The 22,302-nt window shown below is 48.8% G+C and overlaps 2 protein-coding genes across 2 annotated transcripts; both read left to right on the top strand.

Annotated features, from left to right (window-relative positions):
* The first annotated feature begins 993 nt into the window (after window positions 1–993).
* Window positions 994–4,829, top strand: LOC114705596 (beta-defensin 122-like). The gene is made up of 2 exons (XM_028887517.2): window positions 994–1,182; window positions 4,591–4,829. The coding sequence occupies exons 1-2, from the start codon at window positions 1,125–1,127 to the stop codon at window positions 4,734–4,736; spliced, it is 204 nt and encodes a 67-aa protein (XP_028743350.1). The 5' UTR covers window positions 994–1,124; the 3' UTR covers window positions 4,737–4,829.
* A 10,428-nt stretch (window positions 4,830–15,257) lies between these two features.
* On the top strand, window positions 15,258–21,274 carry Defb119 (defensin beta 119). Its single transcript, XM_028887515.2, has 2 exons — window positions 15,258–15,458; window positions 21,002–21,274. The coding sequence occupies exons 1-2, from the start codon at window positions 15,401–15,403 to the stop codon at window positions 21,193–21,195; spliced, it is 252 nt and encodes an 83-aa protein (XP_028743348.1). The 5' UTR covers window positions 15,258–15,400; the 3' UTR covers window positions 21,196–21,274.
* Window positions 21,275–22,302: the final 1,028 nt, after the last annotated feature.

Raw genomic sequence — 22,302 nt, 5'->3', positions numbered from 1 at the left:
GCTGGATCCCCCTAGTCCCTAGTATATGTAGACCAGGTTGGCTTCAAACTCGCAGAGATCCACCTGCTTCTGCCTCCCGAGTATGGAAATTAAAATCATGCACCGCCACAATCCAATTTTACCTCTTTTATATAGATTCTGGTGATCATACCTGGGACCTCATGCTTGTGTGGCAAGCTTTACCAGAAGGGCTATCAAATGAGGAGGTGGTAGATCGTGGAAAGAATTGTGGAGTGCCAAGGATTTTTAAATGTATTAACATTTTAAATATATTTTAATTATTTGAAAATTTTTATGCATGCATATGATGTATTTGATCATTTCCACCCCTCTCCTTCCCCCAATTTCTCTCAGACCCATCTCCCATCTCCCTACCTTCCTCTCAACTTCATGTCCGTCTTTGTTTAAAAAAATACATTTTATTATTGTGTGTCTGTATACCATGTGCATGCGGTGCCCACAGAAGCCACAAGAAGGTGTGGGATGCTCTGGAACTGGAATTGCTCATGGTTGTGAGCTGTCATGTGGATTCTGGGAACCCACGTGGGTTCCTTCTGGAAGAGCAGCCAGTGCTCTTAACCACTGAGCCATCTCTCCTGCCCTACCCTTTAAAAAATAACCCAGCTAGTCCAGTTGGTGCTGCCCGTAGACTCATGGATGTGTGGCCATTCACTGCAGCACAGTCAATGTACCAGGGGCCAGACTCTGAAAGACAACTGACCCCCGCTCCCTCAGCAGCCATCATCTGTGAATAGCTTCTCAGCTGGGGGGGGGGTGCTCTTCAGTTCTTTTTCCTCCAGAGTGGAGGATTCTGGGCAGGATTGACAGAGACGGACATAAACTTACAGTGATATGCTCTGACTATTGAAGGGTTGACATTGTAGGGTTGATTTAGTCTTGCTGGTGTTTGGGAGGATAAAAGGAGTGTTGGTGTAGGAGTGTGTGGTCAGTACTGTGAGTGGGGAGGCCTAGGGATGAGGAAGGCAGCTGACTCAGGGCAGACTGTGCGCGTGGGCCTCTGAGGACACGTGTCCCAGCTGATTACAAGGAGCAGGGATCCAGAGCCTTCTCCCATTGCCCTGGACTTTGCCAGACACAGCCAACACCTCAGGATTCCTGAAGCCATGAAGACTGTGGTGTTCACTGCGGCTCTGCTGCTGCTGCTATCCCAGGTCACTCCAGGTAACCTAGACCCCTTCAGAGGGTCAGAGTTGGACAGTGGGGCTGGCCAGGGTACTTAGGGCCTGGGTGGAATGCCGGATGGGTATGAGACACTGTCTGGGGCAGTGGGAAGAGCCTCAGATCTTGGGTTAGAACCTGCAAGCCAACTCGCTCCTCTGCATTTCAACTTCCTAATTTCTGATTTTGATGTAACAAATTTGATTGACAGGTCAAGACTGGGCACACCGAAATTTTGGTGTGCCACGGAGGCAGCTTCTTCGTTTTCTGTAATTCATCAGAGAGTTCCCAGGAACTTCCATTCTGCTAGCAGGAGGTGGGAGTTAGAGGTGCAGGGTTACATAAAGGTCTGGAAGTCAATTGCATCATCTCCTGTGATTTGTGATATGATTCTGCCTTGGAGAAATGGTTAGGTCTCCCGGCCTTCTCCAATCCTCCTTCTTCCTCTCACAATAACAGCTGGATTCAGGAGACAGGGGATTCATCATTGCTCAGCTAAATATGATTTATTTTAGACTAGTGGGTTTTTTTTTTAGTTTGTTTTTGTTTTTCAAGACAAGGTTTCTCTGTGTAACAGCCTTGGCTGTCCTGGGATTCACTTTGTAGATCAGGCTGACCTTGAACTCACAGAGATTAGACTAATGGTTCTAAGCTCCATGTTAAATTGGTTGCTGCCACCCTTCCGATTGCTGTACAAGCTCCTCGCCTCTGGCAGTGGGAGAGTCTTTGATCTGAGGTGTCCATCTTTCTGCTGGAGTCCTACTTGTCGTAGCTTCCTCAGTCTCTGGTGTGATAGGCTGCTTCAGGCTTGTCTTGTAATTTCCTGACCAAGAAATAGTTTCCAGCTTCCAGTTTCCAAGAGTTGGGTACTAATTTCTACTGGTCTCTAAGCTTTGCAGTGACCAGAAATGGGGGGGAAAATCTATTAAAAACAAACACCCAGGAATTCCTACTGGTACTTCTGATTCAAATTCACAGCCTGCCTCTATGTTCCTCTATTTCTCTTTCTTTTGGCAGTGGTGGAGATGGAACCCAGGGTCTCGTGGATATTAGGGGGAGCACACTGCCACTGAGTCACACACCTGGCTGGCCTGCTAGGAATGATAGGCCATACCTCACTTCCTTATTTCAGTGTCTCTTACCACAAATACCTCTACAGTAGCGTGTTCTCAAGCCGTCGACAATTTCTGCACGTGTTCTCAGTACACTCCCGTCTTTGTATTGTGCTGTATGTCTCTTTCATCAGGACACGTAGCCCACTGGGTCTTTTATGTACTCATTTTATTTTTATATTTTTATGGTTCATGCTAGGCAGGCACTCTGTTACTGAGCTCTGGTGGCCTGATTTTAACTTGTCATTTAGTTTGAGTTTCTGTAAGGCACTGTGTATTTCACAGTTAGTCCTGTGTGTAATTTGCTAATCTGAAGCTCTTTCCCTGTTAGAGTCCATAGGAAAGGCACGTGGAGGCAGTATTTGTCCAGTTTCAGATGTGAACAGTTCCTTGCTATCCTTTGTCCTTGAAAGGCATGAGTATCTTAAATACATGACACCAATCTTTATTCTGGCATAAAGCATGATTATCAATAAGTTTCAGTCTAACCCTGCCCTCCGCGAGTGCATGCGTGCGTACGTGCGTGCATGTGTGTGTGTGTGTGTGTGTGTGTGTGTGTGCGCGCGCGTGTGTGTGTTTGCCCACGTGCGCATGTGCACAGCCTGATTGCCCAAAACATTTTTGTTTCCTTTTTGTGTAGTGCCCAGTAATGCTGCTACAATCATCCCATTTTGGTTCAGCCCTCTCAGGCACACACTATGCCCTTTTGGTATGCATTTCTCTATCGGAGGAAATGTTATTGAACATAGTTTAATGTGTTGCTCTGTTTCCTTCTTAATTTTCTGTAGTGCCTCCTCGTTGGGGTGTGTTGGATTTCTAATCAGCGGCTGGCACTTCTATTGGTTCTTCTTATTTCATGCTTCCTTTCCAGTGTCTGGTGGTCTACTGGTTAGGATTCACTCTTCCTTCCTTTCTGTATTAAAATATTTTATAGCTTTTGAGAATTTCATGCACAAGTACTTTATATAATTTCTACCTCTTTTCTCTGAGTTCCAACTCCACTGTGTCCCCGACACTCCATCTTGAATTTATGATCTCTTCCTATATATGTACATATTCTCCTGAATTCATTCATTCATACAGTGCTGCTCATATGCATATATGTTTAGGGCTGACCATTTGGGGTAACTTATCAGGGAGCTCATCCCTGGAGAAAACTGACTCTCCCCGCTCCGAGCAGCCATTGATTGCCTGTGGCTCTTTGTCTAGGGGGTAGGGTCTGGTGGGATTTTCCCCATCCACACTGTCATATCTACTGGTGTGGTCATGCAGATCTTGCTTAAGCAGCCATATTGTTAGGTTTCATGGGCATAGCATCCCAGTCACATCTAGAAGACGGAAGCAGCTGGTGTCCTGGTCCTCTGTCGCCTGCTGTCTTTCCTCTTCTCTTCTGCAATATACCCCAAGTCTTCGGTGGATGGGTTGTATTGTAGATAGAGTAATTGGGTCAGACTCCCTACAGCCATTAATTCTCTGCATTTTGACCAATTGTGGGTCTTTTCTTCTTTATTTAAATATCCTTTCCACTTTGCATTTCTCTTAAGCCATTAGGTTTCATTATCGGCTAATGTGTCCCTTCAAGTTCAGGGTTTTTTTTTTTTTTCCTTGTAAAGCAATTCCAACTGTTCAATCTTTGCTGAGGTCCTGTCATTCCTTGGCTGGATTTATTTAATACTAGTGTTTTTTTTTACACAAATTAGTTAATAATTAGTTTTATTTTGCCTTTTACTTTTATTTCTTTTGAGACAGGGTCTCATGTACTGAGGCTGGTCTCGAACTCACTGTGTGTTGCTGAACTCACCCTTGACCTCCTAGCTGTGGCCATCATGCCCAGTCTATGCTGTGCCAGGGCTGGAACCCAGTGCTTCAAACATGCTAGGCAAGCACCAACTGAGCTTCTCCCCCTACACTACTGATAGCCATAGCTCTCTGAGACACCTCCATCTCCTTGTAGAAAAGAGGGAACAGATTCTTAAGAAGTAAGTCACCAGCTCAGGGACTGCCGGGTGGCTTGGGACACAGATTTCAAACCCAGGGGTATAGAGTCCGACGTTCATTTTGTTAGCGTCATAACCCACTGTGCCGTTAACCCTTGTAACCCACTGCATTTCCAAGAGGGAACATTTATGAAGGCTGGGATTGAGATGGAGTGTCCACAGAGGATGTGGGGTGATATGACCTCCCTAAACCCCTAGAGGTGACCGCTCCTTCCATGGCTGCCCTTTTATTGACTGGCCCTCTGGTCTCTACCTGGAACCTCGTGACTGATCCAGGCATCCTTGTTTGTGCTCTGGTTTAGGGAACACTGAAAAGTGCTGGAAATGTCAGGGTACCTGCCGTGACCAATGCATCAAGGATGAAAAGGTCTACATCTTTTGCCGGAGTGGCAAATTGTGCTGTGTGAAGCCCAAGAATGTACCACAGCTGTCACAGGATTCGGATTAGCACTCTGAAGCCCGAGGTGACAAAATGAAGGTGGACCCACCCAGAGTCTGACTTCGGCTGTCCCCTGAGCTTCATTAAAGCAACATTGGCTGACTTCTGGGTTTGCCTCTTCGTGTATATATGTACATGTAGCCAAATGTCAGCAGAAGACGTGTGGTCAAAAGGTGCATTTGTGCGTTTAGTTCCCCTTCCTTAGGAGTTCCACGTCTGTGGGGCTAACTAACTGCATGGCAAAAATATTCAGAACAAATTTCATCGTTACTGGCGCAGGCTGCCTTTTCTAGTTGTTTCTAAACAGTATATTCAAGAACTATACACATGGCATTTACACTGTATTAAGAATTATAAGTAATCTAGACATGGTGTAAGTGTAGTTATTCCTGTGGTCTATGATTCTGCAATCCCTGGAAATGCCAAACTATGCGTACCCCCAATTCTCTCACCTACAGTATTGTCCTGTTTGTGTGTGGCCTGTCACCCCCCTCACATGCTTTACTTCTTACATATACTATTAGGGCACATTGACTGCGCAGGACAGTAGTTTTATTGTGACATTTGCATCTGGCATACAGTATGTTTTGATCATGTTCATTCCATTACTTTCTTACACTTTCCCCACAAACCTCTGTTTGCTTCACAGGGCCATCTTGACTGCTGCCCGTTCTCCTTTAGATGGAGTGGCTTCATCCTTCGTGAATGAATAACAAACACTTCATTGTCTGTGTATTCCACAGCCCCACCCCCACTGCCTTCCATCTGGTTTCTGACACAAGGTCTCACTCTATAGCCCAGGCTACCCTGGCACTGAAACAGCCTCCTGAGTGTTTCAGTTACCGGTCTGAACCACTGCACCTGACCAGTCCATGTGTTCTTCACCCACTCCTCGGCTGCTGGGCACTCAGGATGTCTTCATGACGTGGCTGCTGTGAGCAGTGCTGTGACAGTCACAGATATGCGGGCAGCAATAACACCTGCTGGTCTACCTTCCTTCGGCGTGTGTCCAGGGCTGGGACAGCAATGCTGTGGCAGCTAATTTCTATTGTTTGAGGAACTCCATGTGCAGTTCCATGGTGGCCACACTAATTTACATTGCCAGAAGCAGGATGCAAGAATTCTGTTTCCCTTTCACCCTCTCCAGGATTTTATTTTTCTTTAATGATTGCTATTTTCTTTTCTTTTTCTTTTTCTTTTTCTTTTTTTTTTTTTTTGAGGGGGGAGAGGTGTCAGGGAGTGGCTTGAGACAGGGTTTCTCTGTGCAACAGTCCTGGCTGTCCTGGGACTCACTCTGTAGACCAGGCTGGCCTTGAACTCACAGAGATCCACCTGCCTTTGACTCCTGAGTGCTGTGAGCAAAGGCACGTGCCACCACCGCCTGGCTGGTCGCCATTTTAAATACAGAATGGGGAGGTGTCTGCAAGCTATTTATCTGACAGAGGACTAGTATCCAGGACATATAAAGGACTCACAAAGAACAAAAATGACCAATAATTACATGAAAAAATGACCAACATCTTTAGGCCTTAGGGAAGTGCGAACCCAGATCCCTCATGTACCCGGCCATTTCCATGCTCCTTGTCATGCCCGATGGGATGGAAACGTACACAAATAGTGTATTAACAACTGTACACTCAGCCAGGGCAGCTGGGTCTACCACATATTAGGGGCAGTGCAGGCTTGGAATCTCACGCCTTCCTTAACATGTCTTTAAAGTGTTAATGAGGCCTGATGGTCAAGGAAAACCATGTGAACTTAGACGGTGCAGCGTGCCGATGACAGACATCTGGGCCGTGAGAGGGTTAACATGGCATCCATCCATCACAGCGCTGGGAACTTTTCCTTGTTGCTGTGACAAAGTGCTTGACAGGAAGCAACTGAAGGGAGGGAGGGTTTAAGAGACAGTCAGCCACGCAGAGGAAGACATGGTGCCTGGGCTGGGAGGCAGCTGGTCAAACAGCATCTGTAGTCGACAAGCAGTGTGAGGTGAGCTCTGATGGTCACGTGTTCCTCCCCAAACCAGCTGCTTCATTTTTAGTCTGGACCACCGATCCACGGAATGATGCCCCTCACACAGGGTGGGCCTTTCTTCCTCAGTGAAGACTCTCTGGAAACTCCCTCATAGACACATGGTTATTCCTCCTTAATGCCCTATTCCCTTAATCCAGTAAATTTGGCAGTCAAAATTAACCATTGCAAGTGTACTCCTTATCAACTTGACATCCAAACACATAGCTTTTAACCATGACATTCCGTCTCTGGTCATCAAAGACTCAAGGCCATGTCATAAAGCAAAACCTGTTTAGTTTATCCACAAGAGTCACTAAAATCTGAATCCAAGTGTGCTTGCCAAGCCTGGTGATTTGAGTTTGATCCCCAGGACCCACATAGTAGGAGGTGAGAGGCAGCTTCCCATGGTTGGCCTCTGACTTCCGTGCTCTAGTTTAGCACAGGTGTGCACGTAAACAAACAAGGAATAAATAAATGTAGATTAGCTTTTGAGCAGACTTTCCGTCCTGTCCTGCTCCATATCCACTCACCACTCAGCTGGGGTTGCTTCTCCATAATATCTTATTGTGAAATCCTGACCAGACAGTTTTGCTGATGTTGGAGCAGGAGAGAGAGCTCTGGATCTCTCCACTGGCAGTTAGCTGGTCTGACCTTAGTGAAAACATAGCTCACTAGCAACATCAGTGTCATGGCCACATCCAGCCACAAGAGGACCAAAGAGCAATCCTGCACCAGGCTTAGGAATCCAGAATTACCACAACAAAACCCCTGAAAATGGCTGAAAGCCCTGCTCTTATGCCTGTACTCAGGAGAGAACTTTGGATCTCTAGTTGGTATTTATTTAACAATAATTTCTTGAGTATTTTTCAAAGGTTATGGAGCTTGTTTTAAAATGCTTGTTTTGCTGCATGTAGTGGTGCGTACCCAGCACTTGGGAGGTAGAGGCGGGAGGATCAGGAATCTGAGGCCAACTAGGCTATTGAGACGCTGTCTCAAAACAGCCAGACAAACTGAACAGCTGGCTTTAGGACAGGAAATCTTAAGTTCTACCTTCCCCTCCCCAACATCTTTGTCCTTGGCCCATCGGCAATGGGATATGAGTTGGTTTTCTGCTTCTCTCTTTTTTCTATTGAGTTTACAGTAGCCTGGGCCGTTTTTAATGGGGAGAAGTCAGCAAAGTCCACACTTGGAGCAGGGAAAGCATTATCTGCCTCAGGCGGGCAGTGGCTGGTTCTGGGGGAAGAAGACAAAGGAAGTACTGAGGGGCGGAGAAGCCTCCAGAAAAGCGGAGGCCGGAGTGGCGATAAGAAGCTGGAGGACAGATACCAGAGGAGCAAGGAGCTCCAGGAAGTGATAAGCTCCGGAACAGGCTCAGATAAAATGTCAGCATCCTTGTCTCCCATCTTCCACAGGGCCTCAGCAGTTACTCTGTGTCTCCTCCAGACACAAAGAGGGGGATGGCCTTGGACTCAATTCTGGGTAAGCAACTGAGCCTTAGACTTTCAAAGCTTTGAAATGTCCAAACTTAATTTGAAGATGTGCCGTTAGGAGTTGGTGTCTCTGACACTGGGTCTTAACTATGCTGGTGATAACTAAAGCAGCGGTACATTAGGGAAGGAGAGGGACCAACAGCAGATAGACGGTGGACTCTGACTGTTAGTGATGGGTAGCCTTCAGGGCACTGGCTGTCCTGGAATTTGCTATGTAGACCAGGCTGGTCTTGAACTCACAAAGACCCACCTGCCTCAGCCTCTTGAGTGCTGGGATTATAAGTGTGCAACAGTCAGGTAGGAATCTTTAGCATCTTCTAGAGGAGGAGATGATTGTCCTTTCCACAAACACACAAAGGACAGAGTGACTCCCAGACAGGAAGGGCCCCAGTAGCTGAGTTTGAAGAGGAGTCCATGGCCACTGAGCGAAAAGTGCTACCAGTTTTGCCTCCGTCTGGAGTTTCCCTTTGCCGGAGCCAGGCCTAGCATGTGGGGAGGAGATGCCTTGGATTGGACCCACCAACAAGCACTGACTCTCGGGGTACTGTTACTCTTGGGGTACTTTCAGGTTAATGCTTTCTAAAATGTCGTCCCTTGGCTTCATGTCTCATTGCGCCCTAGTCCTAGCCAAGGGTGACATTTATTTTATTTTATTTTATTTATTTATTTATTTATTTATTTTGCCATGCTGGGTATGAAACCCAGGACCCTTGGCATACCAGGCACTGGGCACTTCAGCCCCAGGTGGCAGCTTCTCTCACCAATGACGAGGTGCTCTTGTCTTTAGACCAAGACTGGTGTGTATTTTTTTAAACTTTCTTTTTATTTGTTCTTTGTGTTTTTCACATCATGCATCTCAATCCCCTTCATTTCCCCACACCTTCTTATCTGCCCTCCGCCTTTGCAACTGCCCACACCAAAATAAACTAAAATTTAAGAGAAGAAAAGAAAAAAAAAAAGGAAAAGAGGAAAAATCTCATCGTGGAAGCTGTGGTGTATCACAGTGAGTCACACAGTAAACCCTTTTGTCCCTAGATCTTCACTTGCAAGTGTTCACTGCAGAGAGTCATTGATTTGGCTCGAGGCCTCCGATTTCTGCTGCACTATCGATGCTGGCCTCTGTCTGGGACTCCTCCTGAATATCCTGTTGTTGCTCTGTGTCGTGGAGATCCTACAGCTTTGGGTCTGCAGGACTGGTCCCTTCACGTGGGGATCTCCCAGCAGATCACAGATGGGGTGGATATTGGGGTGGGCCAACTCATTACCCTGGTTCTGGTCCTGGGTAGTTGCAGGGTTGGCCAGCCCACCAGCTCTCCCCTGTCCTCACCACCAGGGTGAGCTCTCCAGCATTGCCCTGGCTAGTTCATCCCTTGCCACAATGAGCAAGGGGCGGGGCAAGTTCTCCTGCTTTCACACACCCAGGGTCAGCTCTCCCACATCTGGGTCACCAGGGCCAGCTCTACTGTGTGGTCCAGGCAAGGTGCAGGGGCCACTCTCCTGAGTGCTGCAGCTGGTGAGGGCAGGGACAGCTCCCCTGCTCTTAAGACCTCACTCAGGGCCAGCTCTCCCACCTCTATAGGCAGCGAGGGACAGGAATGAGGACAGGGATGGGGCATGTTTCCCCTGCCCACACCACCATATGGCAGACGAGAGGTGAGGCCAGATCTCCCACGCTCACATTCTCAGGGCTGGTTCACCAGTACCCCTCTGTCCATAGGCTTGGCTCTGCTGTGCTGCCCAGGAGAGCTGCTGCAGCTGCTAAGGGGGGAGGGGGAGGGCCGGCTCCCTAGACCACCACAGTGGTAGGGGCCAGGGCATCTTTCCCTTGCCCTCTCCATCAAGTGGCGGATGAGGGGGGTGCGTGCGGCCAGCCATCCCACTCTCACACCTTCAGGGCCAGCTCCCCCATGCCTCTGCCGACAGGGTGAGCTCCGCTGTGCGGCCCAGGCGAGGAGCAGGGCCTGCTTTCCTGAGAGCTGCAGCTGGTGAGGGGTTGAATCAGGCCCCCCACCTGCTGCAGGTGGCATCGGGCGAGGGGAGCAGGGCATCTTTCCCTCACCCATGCCACCACATGGCATACGAGAGGGGTACGACCTGCTCTCAAGACTGGTGTGTATTAATAAGAACATAAACATGCATTTATTGTGCTTAAAAAATAGTGTGTGGAAGTGACATTCTAAGAATTTAACATAGGGGCTGAAGAGTCTTAGGGGTATTGGGGCACTTGCTGTTCTTGCAGACATCCTGGATTCCAATCCCAGCACTCACATGGCCACTCACAGCCCTCTGTTAACTCCAGTTCCGGGGATCAGACGCTCTCTTCTGGTGCCAGGCAAGCACACAGTGCCCTTATATGCATATAGGCAAAACACCTACACACATAAAATAAGCATAAGTAGATCTTCACAAGACTTCAATGTAGTACTTAGGTATAATTTTTCTCTATTTCATTTGCGTGGGCATCTGTGAAAACATAATACTTTTCTGCTCTGTCTGAAGGAGAAGTCAGACCTTGTGTGCTGAGTGGTCTTCCTTTTTTAATTGGGAAACTGAATGTGTGTGTGTGTGTGTGTGTGTGTGTGTGTGTGTGTGTGTGTGTGGTGTGCACATGTTCTGGGAGCAGTCAAGAAGACTGCTCCTTGCCTTGCCTGCCTGCTGTCTTCATTAGGGAGATCTAGGCCCAAGGAAGCCATTTCAGGTGGCTGTCCTCTCGGCATGTCCACCTGATTAGGATCCTCAGAGAGGAATTGCCTGTGGGCTGTGGATGCATCTGTGGGGGATGTTCTTGACTGATGGGAATGACATGGTCTGGTAACAACCCAGACCGACAAAAGGAAGGGGGGAGGACGATTATTTGCTGTGCGCTTTGTGGGCCTCCACCAAGTTCATGCACCCATCGCTGCTACCGATTCCTTTGCTGACCCTGGAGCCAGCTTCTTCAGGCCTCCAGCATGGACTGAGGACTGGTGACGCTCCGGGAACCCACTAGGCCTTTGGTACCAGTGGTCACCCAACCTCGTGGACCAAGCAGCCACTGGCTTCTCCTCTCTGCAGCAGGACACGTGCTGTTGGATTCTTTCCACCGCATTTTGTTATCCAGTAGAATAAACCCACATCTAAAAGACGAACTTGCACATTTGTCTTTCTTTTTGGTTTCTGGAGGACCCCGGTTAATACATGGAGGCTGGGCCTCACTGGGATGAGAGAGGAGATGGGTTTGGCATGTGAACAGCAGCGCTGTGGCAAGAGGGAGCAGCCTGGGCTTTGGTGAGGCTTCCCTGGGAACAGCAATTCTGCAGCGCTTCGAACCATCCAGGGAGCAGCCAGAGGGCCTTAGCCACCCCTGGCCCGAGAAGCGAAGAGGCAAAGACCAAAGTTGCTGCATCCCAGCAGGCTTGACTTTGGAAACCGACTAGTGGCGGCAAGGGAGTGGAGAAAGGACAGATACACAGACACGTACAGAAACACAGGGGGCAGGCGGGCCTTGTGCGCTTGGATGGAGTGGCATCGGCTACCTCACCAACCTGGAATCTCCGCACGTTTATTACATTTAGCTAGTCTTGCTGGGAGGTCTCTGTAGGTGAGCAGTCTCAGAATGTAAACTTCCAGGAGGGGGAAGCTGCAGCTGTCTCTCTTTGCACACACTGGTCAATTTTGTAAACACTTCTGCTTGGACCAGAGAAAGGCTTTGCCTCTCTAAGTTTCTGCGGGTCCGAGGTCTTGGTCCTTAATGTGGCCATGCTCATGTCAAACAGTGAATGTGTAGTCACTCAGGACTTCATTCCATCTTTACACACTCACCCAAGGCATTCTTGACTCCATACACAAGGTCATGGCTAAGGACTGGGACCCTCATTCCTAGACACTGGAGGTCCTGGAAGGATCAAATTGAGAACAGAATGGCGTGAATCCAATAATAATGGACAATGAACATCTCACCAGGTTAAAGTAAATAAAATCATACAGCATTTCCTGAGATCTGAGGGTGATGCGATTTTGATCTTACTGTTTTGAAGAATTACAGAAAAAAGGACTAGAAATGTAGCTTGGTTGGTAGAACACGTGTGTAGCATGTACCAGCCCCTGGCTTCAACCCTCAACACACACACACACACAAATCTGTAGATGAAATACTTCACTCTGGCATCTGCATCTCTTATAGAGATGTGGAGGATTGGCTAGGCTCCTGGCCTCTCCATGATACTCTCGCCATGCTTTCTGAAACCTTGGCCATCCATGTTGCCTCCCCCTGGGCCACAGGCCCCACAGGCCCTCGGTCAGATGGAGTGTGAATGCACAGAGGAGAAGGTCTTCGTCAAAGACTTCGCGGTGTGCGGGGCTTCCCACCTCTTTGATCTTGTTGTTGACTGAACAGCTTTAGTGAGAGGAGCCCGGGAGATCAGGTTGAAGCCCTATACAGGCCCGTTGGTGGGACCCTGATCACCAGCGTCCCCTCTTCTCCTCCACGTGGGATTCGTAGTTGCCCAGATTGGAAGGGTGGAGGGTGGGCAGGCCTGCAGAGCTGGCCAGGCCAGGCTGTTCCTGTGTGGGAGACTTTTAAAGCTGGTCACTACAGTTTGTCCTCATCCTGTCTCCCACAGACACCACACAGCAACGGCTCTCAAGTTGGCCCTCTGGCCAAAGCTCCCCTCCTCCCTCATCACCCCAGGCCCTGCCTCCAGCGGCAGCCCCAGCTCCCCACATCTCCGCCAGTCACTCCCCCTAGCTTTGTCCCTCATCTCCAGCTCAGTAGGAGAATTCCCAAGCCACTGTCACGTTCCAGGGTCACAGGGTGTAGGGAGGACTGAGAGTGGACACCCTGTTTGAAGGTCTGACAGCGGAGGGGCGTTTGCAAACCCCTGCTCAGCCACGAACCACACTGGCAGCATGAATGCACACACCCACATCCACTACATATGCAACCCACAGGCTATCGGATACCATCTGAGCACACGCACTCACAAAACATAATTTAAGAATTAAAAAGAACACAGCAAACCAGGAGGCAGACCTCGCTATCTCCAAATCTGGTGAACTGCTTGGCCCTCGGAAGGGCGCTGACTGCCTTCCTTACGTGACCACTTTCATAGCATCACCCAGTGCGAGCTATTGATTTTCTATAATCATTTACTCAGTGGAGTAATCGTTATTATTTATTAAGTCTGCAGATGTTTATTTTTTTTTTTTATTTTTTATTTTTTTTGGTTTTTCGAGACAGGGTTTCTCTGTGTAGCTTTGCGCCTTCCCTGGGACTCACTTGGTAGTCCAGGCTGGCCTTGAACTCACAGAGATCCACCTGGCTCTGCCTCCCGAGTGCTGGGATTAAAGGCGTCACCACTACCGCCCGGCTAAATATTATTCTGTATATAAAGCTAGGTTCTAAAATCTCTAGTTCTCCTCAGTGTCGGGTCCTTTAATGAGTCAGACCTTGACTTTGAGCAAGGCTTCATTGCCCAGGATAAAGGAAAATATTCCCAGCATATCCCGGAGCTGGCTTTGGTGGGAATGGGTTCTGGCCAGTGGACTGAAAACGGTGTGTGCCACTTTCTTCTGAAGGTTTCCTTCAAAGAAATAGCATCACACTTCATCCCACTCCCACCCACACGCCACAATGGTAGGAACCGGAAGTGCTCCCGAGTCAGCAGATGAAACCGTCTGAGAGGATGTGGAGTGACCCAAGCTCCCTGCTGACTGCGAAACTGCTGTACTTAACTGTACACAGAAATGGACAAGAAACAGAATCAGTGTGTTTGGGAATATTGTTCGGGAGCAACGCCTACTAAAACAGCTGAATTAATATCTTAACATGGCAGGTGAAATCCTGTGCTAGGGTTGTAAACTTTAATAGTCTGTTTTCTGTCGCTAGTACAAAATATCAAAGGCTGGAAAACAAATTTATGGAAATTCCTTGACTAGGCAGGCTCACCTGAACCACCTCACGCAGGGCCTCGTGGTGGGTGGCATCCCAGTAGTGAAGATCACATGACAAAGCAGGAATCCAGAGAGGACCAGAACTCAATCTCATTCTTGTTACAATGATCCGCTTTCTTGGGATCTAAGCAGATCCCTCAAATCTTCTAGCTGTGAAATCCTAATTACCTTGCACTAAGTCCTGCCTTGGGGTGTGTGTGCGCGTGCGTGTGCGTGCGTGCGTGCGTGCGTGCGTGCGTGTGTGTGTGTGTGTGTGTGTGTGTGTGTGTGTGTGTGTGTGTTGTGTAAGAGGTTAATGTCAGGTGTCTTTCCCAATTGCTCTCCACCCTATTTTTTGAGTCTCTTAATGTATCTGGAATGCACTGATTTGCCTAGACAGGCTGGCCAGTGAGCCCTACGGTCACTGCGTCTTGGCCTCCCCAGTCTAGGATTACAGATGTTTGCTACTGAGCCTGGCTTTTTTTTTTTTTAAAAATGAGTGTTGGAGATCTGAATTCAAGTCTTTATGTTTACACAACAAATACTCTACCCACTGAGCCATCTGCCCATCTCTAGGTGGACTCCACCTGTTAAAGGCTCTGCCATCTCCCCACACTGAGGAATTTCTAGTCCACCATCTTCTGAAGGGCATCTCAGTGAGAGAAATGAAGATGATGCATGTACAGTAGATGTGAGAATCCCACATGAACCGATGAAGGCCACAGGAGAGCTTGCTGTGCTTCAGAGCACCCGTGAGAGACGCCTGCAATGACAGCAGAGACAGCAGCCATCCGAGGGAGCTCGGAGGCCTGCAGAGGGAGATGCAGGCTGAGGCCTTGATGTGGAACGTACGGGAAGGTTAAAGATTTCATGAGACATACATCTGTGTGTAAGAAAAAAAAAAGAGAGAGAGAGAGAAGAGAGCTAAGACTGAATAACTGAAAAACTTGAATATTTCTTCACGTGTGTTCACGTGTGAATTAATCATGGGTCTCAAAAGTCCAGACAAATCTGCTTCACTCTCATCCTTCCCAGGAGGGAAGTCATGCCTGGTATAGGCGGCGGCAGCTTCCTCACACTCCATTTTGTGCTGAGACATCTGCTGCACACTGTCCTTCAGTCTGGCTGACCTTGTACAAATACCTCCTGTTCTCAGTCACTACCCGCAGCCCTGCTGATAAAAGGAGGTTCATCCCCGCCTCAGGGCACGCTGCTCCAACCCTGCAGCTCAGCTGCCCCCTTCCCCTGGGCACTGCCGCCATGAAGCTGTTTCTCCTGCTTCTCGCCATATCTGTGGCGACGGAACTGGTGATGTCAGGTAACTCGGGTTCTTTTAGGATTCGGGGTCCATCTCTGCCTTTCTTTCCTTCACTCTCACAGGGGCGACACCCAAGTTGTTTCCCATTTCACACAGCTTCAAAGGGTACCCCAAGATGCTGTCATGCATGCTTCTCTCTCTCTCTCTCTCTTCTCTCTCTCTCTCTCTCTCTCTCTCTCTCTCTCTCTCTCTCAAAATCTGTTTTGCTAAGTGGTTGCATGAAGGATGTTTTTGGGGGTCTGATAGCTTGGGGGCAAGAGTGGAATTCTGGTGGGAACTTAGGAGATGGATGAGGGGTGAAGGATTGGGTTCAGGTTGGGGACTTGGTTAGGGGTGATTCCTGATGTGGGAGCACCCAGGGGCTGGGGTGATAGTGTCAACATGAACTGGAGGTGAGGACCTGCATTTCCTGGTGGCCTGGTACAAGATGGAGCGGGGGTGGGGTGGGTTGGGGGGTGGCTTAAATACAGCTGCTGCTGGCATGAATCTGGACTTGGGCTGAGGGTGGGGGTAAGCGCCTGGTATGCAGGGTGCCCACTTGGTGGTGGGCAGCTGGGCTTTGGGCTAATGACTTGATTGGATTTGGGTTTGGCTTGGAGCGAGGCCTCCAGGAGCGTTGATCTGGGTCTTGAGTTTTAACTAGATGAGTATGAGGTCAGGGGGGCTGGACAGTGGGCTGTGGCTGGAGCTGGCTTCTGTCACCAACTCTTAGGGAGCTGGCTCTGTGGTAATGTGACCGAGTCTCCTCAGTCCACTAATGCAAAGATGGGCATTGTTCCTTTCCCATCATTCCCAGGCTCCACAGGTGGAACACTCCTTCACACACAGATTCTGGAGGAAGGACTAGAAGGTGGGGGGGGGGTGCAGGATGATAGATGGGGAGAAACTTGGAAAAAAAAATTTTCCTTGGCTGGACATGGTGGCGCACACCTCTAATCCCAGCACTGGAGGCAGAGGCGTGGGGCATCTCTGTGAGTTTGAGGCCAGCCTGGTCTACAGAGAGAGTTTCAGGCCAGGAGCTGAGATTCTGTCTCAAAAATATAAAAGAACTTTCCTGAAAGCTTTCCAAGAGCAGTCACCTCTGCGCCCTCCGCTGGTTCTTGTCTGTCACTTGGGCAATACTAACACATGCCTAACAATTGTTCTATGCCCCAAAGATGCATGTTGGAAGGACGGACACTGAGGTGATGTGCAAGGATGATGAAGAAAGTGTCATATGCTCCAAAATCACAAACACCGCTGTGTTCCTGAACGTTGCTTAACACTCCCTACTGTCGCCATTGATGGGATCCTTGACCAGACCACAGAAATCCATACAAAGAAGAAAAGTTCCTACTACTGATAGAAAGGACGTTGCTTCTTGTCCCTTAGTCTCTACACCATATTAAAACCCGCAGAGTTGTTTTCTGTGTCCGTCAGTCATAATGGGTTGGGGTGGGGAGATGGAAGGATGGGGTTCAGAGGCAGTAGAGAGGAGCCGTCAGGGCTGGACCTTGGTAATGGAGTGAGGAGCACAGTGTTGGGGATGTTGTCACCTGCCAGCCCCAGGAGTGGCTGTTGAGACATAGATAAACGGAGGGGAGCATGGGGTGGGCAGAACCATAGACCTAAAGGAACCCTGGGTGCCTAGAGTGTTGGTTCATCTTGGTCAAGGGTGGACAGGGGCTGAGTGGAAGCTAAATCTTTGGATTTCAGCTGAAATACCTTGTAATGCTCCAGAGCTCATAGCCCCAGGGGCCAGAAAGTTTCCAAATATGAAAAATACCATTTATTCAGACATTGATGAACTTGTTCATGCTCCATTTTTAGCGTTTTCTCATGCATTTGTTTGTTCATCACGGCTCTGCCTCTTACCACTAAGGGATCCTGTTTATAACCCTGTCAGAGCTCCAGCATCTTGTTTGGGGGAAAGCCGAACAACAACCTTATGTAGCTCAGGGTTATAATAAGAATTGAATGGGTGGGGCTGGAGAGATGGCTCAGAGGTTAAGAGCACTGACTGCTCTTCCAGAGGACCCTGGTTTAATTCCCAGCACCCACATGGCAGCTCACAACTGTTTGTTAACTCTAGTTCTGGGGACCCAACACTCTCACACACAGACATACATACAGGCAAAACACCAACGCTCATAAAATAAAAATAAATAAATTATATAAAAAAATTGTTAAACGGGCACAGAGCACAGGGTCCAAGGGCTCAGTAAATGTCATCTATGGCCATCTTGTCAGTTTCCACAGGCCTTTGAAGAGTAAGCACTGTCAGGGGGTGGCACGGGACAGACGTCTACATCATTTGGATGGATAATTTAACATGGGGGAGACTAGAACTGCGCAATTTAAGGATCCTGATGCGGAATCTGTGGGACTGGATGTCTTGGGGCCTCATCTATACAGCATAGTTATTCTCCCCTGAGCTATGCTATTGGTGAGGTCAAGGACCTAGGGGTGCTTTATGAAGCATGACACATGCCATTGAGATAGATGGGAGTTCACTATGATACAGGAAGAGAGTAGGAAAAGAGACCCCCCCACTTCTGACCCTGCCTTTCCTCTGGGCTCCCTCTAAGCTCCTCCCAACTGGGTGAGGAGATATGGGGCCAGTGATGCCCACCCTGCCTCCAGGCTTGTGCTTTGATCAGTGGGGCTCTGGTGCTGTCTGTCCAGAGAATCCTTGAGGCTACTTCCTGAAGCCACGTGGGCTGTTCCGTAGGTTCACCCACAGAACCTTCTGGGATGCACCACTAGGCAGGGGGAGAGCCGTCAGTCACGTTCTGTTTTCAGGGGCCATGGCCGGGCTTGGACCACATGTTCTAAAGAGCAAGCGACTCCTTAGTGTGTGCAGATCTGAAGGTGTGAGGGGGGAGTGCTGGGTTGAGGGTGGGCAGCTGCCCTAAGATCCGCCGTGCTTCTACAGGAACTCTGAGGAGTCCAAGAATTATGAATCCTAACTAGGTCATCCCAGAGGGCTGTTTCACAAAAGAGCATAAAATATATTTTACTTATGTTTTCCTCTTGCTGGCTTGATTAATCACTTTTAAGTATCCAGACGTACGGTGTAAGGGACTTTATTTGTATTTTTCCCAAAATTTTGATCTGATCTTTGTAGGCTAATGATTGCTTTTCTCCAAACTAAGATCTGATTCATTTTACAAACTGCCATTCCGTGTGTGTGTGTGTGTGTGTGTGTGTGTGTGTGTGCATATGTACCAGTGCATGCCTGGTGCCTACCGAGTTCAGAAAATGGATTTGGATCCCCTAGAATTGGAGTTATGGGTGGTTATGAGCCACCATGTGGGTGCTGGAAACTGAACCCAGGTCCTCTGTAAGAACAGCAAGTTCACATAACCACTGAGCCATCCCTCCAGCCCCCGAGCTCATGGTTTTAAGCGGAGTGTTTTAATGACTCCAATCTGTGGGCGGAGAGGCGGTTCAGTGGATAAAGCGCTCGCTGTACGAGCTCGAGGTCTCGAGTTCAGATCCCCAGACCCCACATAAAGCTGAGCATGCTGGCGAGTCTGTCATCTCAGTGCTGGGAGGGCAGAGACAGGAGGATCCCTGGGGGTCCAGCTAAGCCTTCCAGCCCAAATCCCCCAGGTCAGGTTCCACTAAGACCCTGTCTCAAGAAACTAGGTAGACAGCATCTGAGCACAACACCCAAGGTTGATGTCTGGCCTCCACCTGTACAAACATGCATGTGCACCCGCACAAACACATACACACACACACACACACACACACACACACACACACACACACACACACACACACGCCCCTCCACACAGCTGGGGACAACAAAAATGCTCCTAAATATAGGAATGATTAAAGAGACTATGCTATGTGCGTCTGTGGGGGGGTACAGTTCAGAAGGAGCAGGCATGAACCATTGGAGCTCTGAACACAGGTTTGGTTGATGGTCTTTTTAAAATTTGGCTCGTGATTATCCTAGTCCTGATGAGTGATTTTTGGTCGAGGCCTGGGCATTTTGTGCAGTATAAGATTCTGGGCTCTGCCCTGACGTGGAGGCAGGGGTGGGGAGTGGCTTCTCCTTGCTACAGTGTGCTTGGAGGTTCCAGCTCCCAAGTTTGTGTCCTTTGATGCCACCCTAGCTGGGAGGGGCATTCTCTCTTCTGTGTGTCCTCCAGTGGCACTGTGTGGCCTGGTGGCCCTGGAAGTGCTGCATGATCCTTTGGGTATATGCCAGGTGACCCGAGTCACATGACAGCTCTGTTTTTAGCTGTTCTAGAAGCCTCCAGGCTCATTTTCACAGGGGCTGCACCAGCTCATCCTTACCAGGCGTGGACAAGGGTTCCCCTTTCTCACATTTCCATGATGGCTATGGATATCTAATACTTTCACAAAGACTTACTGGCAACTGGGCGGTGGTGGCGCACGCCTTTAATCCCAGCACCCGGGAGGCAGAGCCAGGCGGATCTCTGTGAGTTCGAGGCCAGCCTGGGCTACAGAGTGAGTTCCAGGAAAGGCACAAAGCTACCCAGAGAAACCCTGTCTCAAAAACAAAACGAACAAACAAACAAACAAAAAGACTTACTGGCCATTTGTCAGTTATCAAAAGCTCATTGGCCTATTTACTGATTGGCAGTTTTGCTTTTTGGTGTCTGCGGTTTTAAATAAAGATTTATTTATTTTATTTTATGTTTATGGGTATTTTGCCTGCATGTTTGCCTCTGCACCGCATGCATGCCTAGTGCTTGTGGAGGCCAGAAGAGGGTGTTGAATCCCCTGGAACTGGAGTGACTGATGGTTGTGAACCATCATGTGTGTGATGGAAATCAAGCCTGGGTCTTCTGGAAGAGTAACCAGTGCTCATGGCTACTGAGCCAACTCTCTAGCCCATGGAGTCGGTTCTGGCCACTCTTTATATAGTCTAGATCGTAACCCTTGGCTTGAGGTTTAGCTGACAGAGCTTGCTCTCTCGTCGTTGTCCGCTCTGCTGATAGTTTATTTTGCTATGCAGGAGCCTTTTCATTTAATTTAACCCCATTTGTTAATTCTTGGGGTTACTTCCTGTGTGGTTCGCATCCTACTGAGGAAATTCCTGTGCCTATATCCTCAAGTGTTTTCTCCTGGCGCTTTCAGTGCCTCTAGTTGTACACCAAGGTCCCTGATCTGTTTGGAAAGGACTTTGGTGCAGAATGAGAGATGCAGATGTAGCTTCTGTTCCGGCCGCTTCTCACTAAGAACCAGCAGCACAGTTACTGAATAAGCCTTCTCCCAGCGATGTTTGTGAGCCCTTGGCCAAGGTGTCTCTAGCTGTGTGGCTTTGCCTCTGGCTCCTCTGCTCTGCTCCATCCATCCCTCCCCCCCCTCGCCCCGTCTATTTTTATGCTGTCTTTCTCACTTGAACATCCAGAGCCTTCAGCTGCGTGGAGCAGGACAAACGAGGGAAGGAAACTGACTCTGTCCCTCTTGACTGTGGTGCTCACTGTCACCCTGAGGTCTTTTCCGTCCTCCCGACTCTCCGATCTATGTCACTGGTGAGCAGAAATTAATTATCGTCACTTTTTCCCCCCTTTTTTGACCAGGCAAAAATCCTGTCCTTCAGTGCATGGGTAACAGAGGTTTCTGCAGGTCTTCCTGCAGAAAGGATGAGCATCCGTACTTCTACTGCAGAACTTATCAGACGTGCTGCCTCCAGCCCTACGTGAGGATCAGCCTTACCAGTGTAGAAGACAACACTGCCTGGTCTCATGAGAAACAGTGGCCCAAAATACCGTGAATGCTGGTGAGCGCCATGCCCGATCTTCCAGGGAAGCCCTCCCTGCTGCCCGCCTCCTTATTAAAATTAATGCACTTGACATGGCTTGTGTGTCCTTCCATCACTGGAGAGAGATTGGGCTTTGCGTGGTGAGGTGTCTGTCCCATTTGGATGCAACCCTGTGGAATGACTTTCAGAGGCGCCCGAGCAGCCACTGAAGGTGGGAGCGTGCCGTGGAGAGCCGGGAGGGCAAGATTTGGGATGAGTCGTGACGGTCTGTGCCATGGAGGACTCATAGGAGGGATGGGGTAGGTGTGTAGTCTTGCAGACACACACAGTTGGTTAAGCCTGGAAGAGCTTCTAAGCCTAGAAGAGCTGTTGGATTTGGAGTGAGCTGACTGATCATGTTACGAGGCTGGGATCAGCTTGGTGGTTACTGCAGAAGGGATTTGAATAATACATGCCCTTCACCATGACTGTTAAGGTCTTTTAATTCCTAAAATTCTAGAAATCTTTGTTGTGGGAATTTGTTCTGTTTAGCCAATGGCTTTGGTGTACAAGCCCCAGGGCGTGGCTTTGGCTGCTTACGTGACTCCTTCAGAGCTGAGAGAGAGGCGTCGTGTGCTCTCTTGGGTGGCCAGGACTGGGTCAAGTGTGGAGTTGGGGTCAAGTGCGGTTGGTCCCCATCCCTTCCCCCGACAGCAGGACCAGCAGTGACATCTTCCTTGTTCTGTATCAGTGAGTCTACATCTCCATTGTCACCCTTAATGAATTAATAATAGACCACTGTGGATTGTCACATTAGGGCTTTAAAAAAACCTGTATTTCTAGATAATCCGTTCTTATTGTGTGTGTATATGATGTGTGTCTGTATAAGACTGTCCTGTCATGCTTATGTAGAGAGTGGAGGACAGCTCTGTATAATTTCCTTCTACCTTTATGCTCCAGGACTTGAACTCAGGTCATCAGGCTTGCAGGGGAAGTCCCTTTACCAAGCCACCTCACTAGCCATAATATTTACTCTTTATGTCTTGCTTCCCACTAATACCTTGTTTCTCTTTCTTTAAGTCTAATTACTGCCAACAGGAGAGTAGCTACCCAAGGCCGCGTCTTCCTCTGCTTCTCTGA

This window comes from Peromyscus leucopus, chromosome 4 (genome assembly GCF_004664715.2).
Source record: "Peromyscus leucopus breed LL Stock chromosome 4, UCI_PerLeu_2.1, whole genome shotgun sequence".
Lineage (NCBI taxonomy): Eukaryota > Metazoa > Chordata > Mammalia > Rodentia > Cricetidae > Peromyscus > Peromyscus leucopus.
This window is presented reverse-complemented; position numbering and strand designations above follow the sequence as displayed.

Bases quoted from the DNA above. Each gene is read 5' to 3' on its own strand.
- Defb119 (XM_028887515.2), top strand. From the start codon at position 15,401: ATGAAGCTGTTTCTCCTGCTTCTCGCCATATCTGTGGCGACGGAACTG. The intron at 15,459-21,001 runs GTAACTCGGGTT...TTTTTTGACCAG, and splicing joins GACGGAACTGGTGATGTCAG to GCAAAAATCCTGTCCTTCAG.
- LOC114705596 (XM_028887517.2), top strand. From the start codon at position 1,125: ATGAAGACTGTGGTGTTCACTGCGGCTCTGCTGCTGCTGCTATCCCAG. The intron at 1,183-4,590 runs GTAACCTAGACC...GCTCTGGTTTAG, and splicing joins GCTATCCCAGGTCACTCCAG to GGAACACTGAAAAGTGCTGG.